The 8,764-nt window shown below is 49.4% G+C and overlaps 1 protein-coding gene across 1 annotated transcript in view; it reads left to right on the top strand.

Moving 5' to 3' along the window:
* The first annotated feature begins 7,378 nt into the window (after window positions 1-7,378).
* RSPO3 (R-spondin 3) overlaps window positions 7,379-8,764 on the top strand; it is an 85,007-nt gene continuing 83,621 nt past the window's right edge. The window contains exon 1 of the mRNA XM_084889668.1: window positions 7,379-8,101. Within this exon, the coding sequence (XP_084745794.1) occupies window positions 8,005-8,101 (97 nt within the window). The 5' untranslated portion in view covers window positions 7,379-8,004. The remainder of the gene's footprint in view (window positions 8,102-8,764) is intronic.

The following is an 8,764-nucleotide window of genomic DNA, read 5'->3' as shown; positions in this document are numbered from 1 at the left end:
CCAGTCAAAAAACAAAACAAAGCAAAACAAAAATGGTGAGCTGCCATAAATAGGTGACATTTTAAGCCTTAAGTTTGGGAGGGAGAGAGGTTTGTTTCATAGTAATATGTACAGATAGAAGCTCTCTGGGAAGAAAGTCCTTTGCAATTTTTGTCTACAAATATAGAATACCACCTGCCAAATTGGAAAAAGTGGCCAACAGGCTAGAATTCAAATGTCAGGACCACCAGGCAACCAGAACCTTTCCTATTCCTCATAATGGCTTAAAATTCCCTGCATCTGGGCCATGCCCCTAGGACAATGTAAAATCAAAATATATTACTAAGAAAGAAATGACTATATGGAGGGGTGAAAAAGAAGAAGAGAAGGGCAGAACGATGCTAACTCTTTATCACTAATAAAGGTTAGATTCCAGAGTAGGGAGCATCTAATACGGGGAGGGCTGCAGATGGTTGAGACACAGCAGGGTACTTTCCGGTAAACTGGGTACACAAAACTGTCTGGGGAGAACATGTGGTAAGGAATACTAGAATGCGTGGGGAATAGTGGAGGATGAACGTGGGCTAGGAGAGTGAGAGCAGCCAGACACCTAGAAAGTCCAACCCTCATTTCCTTGGTTACTCTAAACGCTTGTAGAAAAGAGGAGAAATAAAACATCATTTTTTCTCACATGAGAGGCATCCACCCACTATGTAGCTATAGTAAATTGCTCAAATCATTAACCTACACAGACAGCCCCACACGTATCAGCCATTAACCGCACTCCCACATGGTCAATACTGAGCCACATTGAATTGCTGGAGGAGGGGGTGGCCTGATACCACCCCTGGAGTATGGCTGCCTCCCCTGTAGCAAGCAGTCAGGCAACCGTGACCACTGACCTCCACCAGACAAGATAGAAGAGCTTATCCTTCCACTGAATCAGGACCAGGCTATGGCAAAGGAAGAAATCCTTCCTTATCTGCGCTGAAACTCATGTCAGTCCTTTAAAGGCTGCGCATCTTAGGCACAGAGTTTATCTCCACCCCACCCAGCCACGCATTGTTCCTCTTTCCTCTTCCGAGAACACACCGCACGGGCCCTGTCACGTAGCATTTCTCTGTGGAAGCTATCATGGTTTATGTGCCTGCCTGCCTTCCTCCCTCACTGAGGGCGAGGCCCTAGTCTCTCTCTACAGCCTAGCATAGCATGTGCCACATGTGCACGCACTGTTGAAATAAGAATAACTAGCTGACCAGAGGTAGCTACTCAAATGCATGGATAGTAATAAACGTAAACCATAAATGATAGGTAAGTATAGAATTGAAGAGAGGTGTGTGTGGTTTTTTTTGTTTTTTGTTTTTTGTTTTTTAATACAGCTGCTCTGAGGAGGATTTTTCCTGATTATCATTAAGCATGATCTTATATGCCTCTTCATGCCATTTTTATTTTCTATCACAAAATATAACATTGCCATATATATATATATATATATATATATATATATATATATATATAATTTCAGAGAGGAAAGGAGAGGGAGAAAGAAACATCACTGCTGAAAGAGAATAATTGATAGGCTGCCTCTTGCATGCCCCTACTGAGGATTGAGCTCAGGACCCAGGCATGTGCCCTTGACAGAAATCGAACCTGGTACCTTCAGTCTGCAGGCTGTCGCTCTATCCACTGAGCAAAACCAGCTAGGGGTATAACATTACTTTTAACCATAGCACCAATACAACCCATAATGTCCTTTCTTTAATAATGCCCTGCTTCTTTGTCTAGCCTGGAATCACCCATAGCAGGCACCATCAACAAACACTTGTGGGATGAATAGATGGTGACCGATTGACCTTACCTGCCACCTTTCACTCTCCAATAAGGAGCCCTTACTCACGTATCCATTGTGCATGACCAGTTTGAGACCTAGCAGGAATAAACAAATAAGCAAAAAGTGACTTGGTCAAAACAGCCGTAAAGTCACTGGCATCTTTTGCTGCTGCATCCTTAACTGCACTGTCCCTTCTCTTCCCGCTTATCACCTTGTTTCTGGTGCCTGATTACAATTTTGAACATGAGCTTTGCTCTGCTCCTTGCCGTTCTGAGTTTAGTTCCTCACTTTGGGTTAGCCCACAACGGAGCTCTGAAGACTAAAGAGGCAGGAGAGCAGTGTTGTTGAAACCTGGTTGAGAGCTAGGTAATAGTTTCTATATAAGCTCAGGCCAGTGACTTTATCTTTCTGGCTTCATTGTCTCATCTGTGAAACAATCTGTTTCCAAGTTGTTTTGAAATAACCCATACAAATCAACTGCAAAAGAATTATTCATTAGAATTATCCCTCACCTAGCTTGGCACTCTGCGTCTTATAGTGTTTTTATGTCTTTGTTAGTAATCCTTCAACCCAAAACTGTGACCACAGGAACTTCACTGTTGATTTTCTGAAGAGTTTCCTAGGACAAAAGAAAATGGGTATAAATCCTCATCCAAAGATATAGATCAGAAAAAGAAAGGAATAACACAGAATGAAAAAAGTGCTTACTCAATGAAATCCATGTTCCTTACTCACCTATGATTCCTGATAACAAATAAAGATTGACTGGGGATGCAAAGGTCTTTTTCCCTACTCTCTCTAGGTGTCTGCCCAGAATCTGAGATTTAAAATTTGTTTTTCTTTATCCCAAAGCCTAAAGACATCTAAAAAGATTAAAGTAGTTCTAGACCTACTTTGTTGAGGCAGAATCATCTAGGATTCCTTTCATGGGTTAGACCAGTGGTCAACAAACTCATTAGTCAACAGAGCCAAATATCTACAGTACAATGATTGAGATTTCTTTTGAGAGCCAAAAACCGACTTCTGCGCATGGGCCATGAAGTTTCAATTCCACTTTATGTGCATGCCTGCACATGGTATTTTGTGGAAGAGCCACACTCAAGGAGCCTAAGAGCCCCAGTTTGCCGACCACTGGGTTAGACATTTCTAGAGAATCAACGATTTTGCAAGCAGATTTCTAAGGCTGAACCTATTCAATTCAACACAATTCCGTAAGTGAAAGCTGTGATGTCACATAGCTAGAAATAGCTTTGGCATTTGCAATTACAAGTCTGTCTTTCTTTTTTGGAAATATTGCCAGTATTTTCAGAGCAAAACGGGTATTTGGAGTTCACTTAGTTGAATTCTTTCATTTTTCAGATGAAAGAAACCTGAAAAACAACAAATACAGAATAAGGATTCAACTTGATCCCTAGATTGCTAGACTATGCAGCACAGAACTTTATATTAAAGATTTATAATCAAACAAAAGTTTCTGAGATATTAATATTTGACAGTAAACATTATAGGATATTCACTCTTTAAATGTACCCAGCAATGAATTTATTTGTGAAAGAATTTACTTAAAATAGGCATACCAGACAAGTGCTCACCACAACTTTATAAGCGTCCCATAACTTCATCTGGGAGAAAGAACATACTTCCTGTTGACAGAAAGTAATCTATCACGAGTCCTAATTTTCTCATTTTTCTTAATGATATGTAACCATTTAATCATTTTTTTAATTGCTATACTAACTCTGTCTCTCTTGCTGAGACTGGTTTGGATCAGTGGATAGAGTGTCGGCCTGCGGACTGAAAGGTCCCAGGTTCGATTCCGGTCAAGGGCATGTACCTTGGTTGTGGACACATCCCCAGTAGGGAGTGTGCAGGAGGAGCTGATTGATGTTTCTCTCCCATTAATGTTTCTAACTCTCTATCCCTCTCTCTTCCTCTCTGTAATAAATAAATAAATAAATAAATAAATAAATAAATAAATAAATAAATTATATATATATATATTTTTTTTTTTTTAAAAAAAAAAAGCTCTTTGGAAACAATTTCTTAAAAAATATATAAAATAAAAAATAACTCTGTCTCCTTGATTTCTCTCTCTACAAATAGCAGTTGTCCTTCCTCTACTAAGTTCAATGGCTTTCACACACCACTGCCTGCTCTGTCTTTCAGGGATGACTTCTGCTTCAGTCACACAGACCCCGGCAGCAGCACCCTGGTTGACTGACTCAGATGCCTCCAGATCTGAGGAACTGGAGAGAGCGGAGCCTTTTCAGGATCTGCATGTCAGTTCTGTGGTATAATGACTGATGTCAGCCCAAACTCTGCCAAACATCTCTCATCACTACTAGTTCTGTCCCATTCCAAACGGCGGGGCTTGCTCCTTCTTTCTGGAGCACACGCCCCCTGACACATTTTGCAGTATGGATGCAGCAATATGACAATCATTTTCTCTTCTTCGAGTGCCACTGCAGCAAAGGACAAAAATAACTTGTCACTGTTCCTCCCTGCCTGGTGGGGGAGGTGGGGGAGGAGAGAGAAGTTTCACGGACTCCTCTGGATGTGCTTAATCCATGATCATTGTCCCAAAAAACGATTCTATTCTTCCAGCTCGAATCTCTTAAACTCCTGGTCATCCAAAACCCCGTGCAACTTGAGAGTTTTCTGGAGAAAAATAACAAGCCAACGTTGACTTCTATGCTGAGCCTATGGTTTCTAACTTGCTTTTTAGGCTTGGGCCCTGGAAATCATCGGCAGCCGCAGGCTTCTGTGAGTGCTGCTTTCTTGACTTAAAAAAAAAAATAAAAAATAAAAAATGGGAGGGGGTACTATGCTGTACAAAATAAGCCAGGGCATGCTTTCCATAAGCTGCTGGGACAGTTAAGGGAATGTGAGACTCAGCCAGGCAAGTAAACACACATTTAATAGTACGCTAACATGGATCAGGAAAAAGTTCTAAAGCATAGCGTCAAGAGAGAAAGAGTACGCTTGCCGTTTATTTAATGTTTTCCTTATGTTTCCTCGGAGCCGCACTATTCCTTGACAAGCTTTTCCTGCCCACTGCATCTAGGGCTTCTTTTCCGGGGATGGCTCCAGAGCTACAGCTTTCTCACTTCGCTTGTTTATTTATTTACACTGCCATTCCCATTCTCTTCCAAGCTAGCATGTGTCTGCACAACAGGCAGTAAGAAGCAAGTGTCTTTTTCTTCGTGTTTATTTCCCTGAAGTTGTTCACCAAATTGCTTTTTTACATCCCTTTTGCAATCTCATCCCATCCGGTTTAAGTATCCTGGATTAGAAGGGCCTTCTCTGGAGTCCTTTTCAAAGGGAGCCTCCCACAGCCTTTAAATCCCCCACATTTTATGGTACAGATATTCAGGATCTGCGGCATTAAGGAGAGGGAAGGCAAAGCTGAGTGTGACCGGCACAGGAAAATAAAGCAGCTTATTTTTATGGAGAATCACTATTGGAATCATCCTGTTATTTGTAACTTTTCTGGTTCTAAGTGATACACTCGGTCATTTGCAAGTGGATATTATGCAACAGAAAAAAGGAGGAGAATGTGTGCATACTTGTGAGTGTGTGTGTGTGTGTGTGTGTGTGTGTGTGTGTTGCACAGAAAATGCAGTTCCACCCCAGAAAGAGAAATATCCAAATGGGACGTCTTAAAAAGTAAGCCAAAAATCATAATCTTGATAGGATTGTTGTAGTGGTTGCCTTCCTCGTAAAATACAGCCTAAAGAAAACTATTCCTACCTTTGCAATTCCAATACAAGTGCGCCAAGTAAGAAATTATATTTAATTAATCAGCATGGAAAGGTTCCAATTTTTAGCATCTTGGCGGGAACTCATATTTTATGCTTCTCTCCTTTTGTATCCAGGCCATTTCATCTCCCCAGCCCTCACTTTTGGGAAGTTTAACAGCTACAACCACTAAAGACCTCAGAGACATACAACAATGTGAAGCATTGCAAGCTTGCAGAATGGGGTGGATAGGGGCAATAGTCTTGTTTTTCTCCTCTCATTTATCAGCACGTAAATTGAAGGCAATCCAGGACTAGGGGTCACCAGTGGAGGAAAGAAAAAGGAATACAAATCTCACTCGCTTTCCTCCAAGGCTTCAGCTATATTTCTAAACCTATATTATTGGGCATAAAAATTAACAAGGTGTCTAGGAATCAAGGATCTTTTTACAGTGACCTCTTGGGCTGGCGTTAGGGGCTGTGTAAACCTGAGATCCTGCAGCTCTTCCATTACAATGCATAGGACAGGTCTGTCTGCGTTAAAATCCCTTTGGGGCTTGTGACTTGCAACTAAATGCTTCTTCAGTCACTATTGGAAGCTCATCCCCTGGTGCTACCACAGAAAGGAGGTGGGAAGCTTGCCTGCCGCTGACTAATGACAGCCAGGGTGTATTCTGCTCCTAAATGCTAGCCCTGGGCTCACCCACCCCGGGCCACCCAGGAACCTCGCTTTCCGCTGTCTTGGGGTCCCTACCTCCGCTGGGAACAGAAGGAAGTAGTAGACCCTCCTCTCCTCCCCCAATACCACGAGAACTCTTTCCAAACGTCATACCCAGTCCCCCAGATGAGACACCAAAAGGCACAACAGATCTTCTCCCTGAGATTGGGGGAGTGAGGGTGAGAGAGCGCCCAGCGAGGGCGAGTGACCACGAGGAAACTGCGTGAGGGGAGGAGGGATCGTCCAGGGCCGCGCGGCCGGGCTCCGTGTGGAAGAAAACCGCAGCATCATTGAATTTCCAAAGGGACCATCCTGAGCGCACACACCTCTGGGTCCTACCCGGTGACCTCCGGCAGCCCCTGAGCTCCCCGCAGACCACCCGCCCTGCGCCTCACTGCAGCTACTTTTATCCAGAGACAGGGAGGCAAGCCGCAGAGGAGAGGCTTTAAAAACAACAATCACAACAAAACAAAAATCAAACAAACAAAACACCGGGAAGTTGTCCGCAGCCAGAAACCCTTCAGCCATGCGCCCAGCGGTCCAGGGGCGAGCTGCCCGGAGCCGGGTCCCTGCGCGCCGCGCTGGGGGCGCGGGGGCCGGACGCGGAGGCTCAGCCCCGGAGAGCCGGGTGCGCCCCGCCTGGGCCGCGGAGATCGGCTGGACTCGGGAGCGGGGCGCGGGGGTCCCTCGCCTTCTGGACCTCCGCCCTCCACCCTCCCGGGCCGTGGGTCCGCCTCTCCCCGCCAAAGCCGCCCTTCGGAGGGGCCCCGCTAACGCCCGCAGCGCCTCCCCAGCTCCCCGGCTCCCGCTCCCCCGCCTCCTTCCCGGCGCCCAGAGATGCTCCGCCGCGGACCCGGGACCCCTTGGGCGCCTCTTCCCGTGCTGCCTCTGCCAAAGCGCAGCGCCGGTACTTTTCCAGCTCCCTCTTTCCCTCTGGAAATTGAAAGTTATTGAGGTCGCTCCGGGTTGTGGCTCCAGCAGTTTCCTTCCCCGCCCCCGAGCTCCCCCCGCCCCCCGCAGCCATGCCCCCTCCCCTTCGCTCGCCCCGTCTTTCCCTCCCTCCCTCCCTCCCATCTCTTCCCTCCCTCCTCCCTCCCTCTTCCCTCCCTCCTCCCCTCTGGGGTTCTCCTGGCAGCCCAGCCCCACTGGAGCGGCTCCTGCTCGCGAAAGGCTGCAGCAGCAGCAGCTCGGGGTCTCTCCAGCGCCCCTTGGCCATGGCCGCGGTGCCCACGGCGCTCGCTCCCCGACGCTCCCGGGGCCTTCGCCTCTGCCTCCGCCGCCTCTGAGCCCCAGGGGCCGCCCGATCGTCCGCTCGCCCTCTCGCCCGTCCGCCCACTCGGATCCCGCCCGCGGCCGCCCCGCCGCGCACCATGCTACCTGCGGCCGCCCCGGCGAGGCCGCCCGCTGCTGCCCGAAGCCTCCTCGCCCGCCGCGCCGACAGCCACCCTCGCGGAGCCGCGGCGGCTCGGGGCTCGGACCATTTGAAAGTACAATAGTCGGTTTCCCTCTGCACCCGGGTGACCCGGGCGCTGCTCCCGTCTGCCAGCCCAGCACGCCCATCGGATCTGAGCGCAGGAGTCTGTCCGCTGCTCGGGGTTGGCTCTCGCCTTCTCTCTCTCTCTCCCTCTCCCTGCACGCCTCACACCTACATAACATTTCTAAAAAAACAAAAAAACAATCGGCACCATTATCCACCCAAAGGACACGGAGGACAAGAAGGGAAACATTACTGGGTTACTATGCACTTGCGACTGCTCCCTTGGTTTTTTATCATTGTGAACTTCATGGAATACATCGGCAGCCAGAACGCCTCCCGGGGAAGGCGCCAGCGGAGAAGTAAGTGCTGGGTCTGGGACGCGTCGGCTCCCCGCCTCCCGCCGGGTTCACCTGTCGGGGCGCTTGGCCGGGTGCAGAGAGGGCACTCCGAGCAGCTGTCCCTCCGGCCCTGCGCCCCCCGCCTCCGAAGGGGGTCCCCCGTTAGGCTCCGGGACGGACGGCGTCTCGCACTCCCTCCCCTCCACGTCCCTCCGGGACCCGGCACCCGCGCGCGCGCGCCAGAGCCGGGCATCCCGGGCGCTAAGGTGTCTCCCGCGCCCGTTAGCTTCAGGTTGGCGGGAAAGTTGGGTCTTTTCGTGTGACTTAGCTCTGGGGATCCCCGCTTTCCTTTCGGGACTCGGATGGGGGACCTCGGATCCCGGAGATGCGTGTCCCCGGCCACCTGGGAGACGCGAGGGGCGGTGCGCTCAGCCTGGTGCCGGGTCACCGCGCGCCGCCGCCTCGCGTGGGGAGGGAGACCCGCTGGGCTCCCCCGTGGCGATCCCGCAGCGATCCCGTGGCGATCCCGTGGCGATCGGCTGCTGGGAGCCCGCGGGGCCGCCGGGGGGCGAGGGGGCGGACGCCGCGCGCGGGGAGCGGGAGGCTGGGGAGGCGCGCGGGGTCCGCGGGTCCGCGCGCTCCGGAGCCGCTCGCAGCGCCATCCCGGGGCCGTGGGGACCTCGG

Source organism: Pipistrellus hanaki, assembly GCF_964339955.1.
Source record: "Pipistrellus hanaki genome assembly, chromosome: 7".
Lineage (NCBI taxonomy): Eukaryota > Metazoa > Chordata > Mammalia > Chiroptera > Vespertilionidae > Pipistrellus > Pipistrellus hanaki.
Note: the sequence above shows the minus strand (reverse complement) of the source record. Positions and strands in the feature narration are given on the sequence as shown.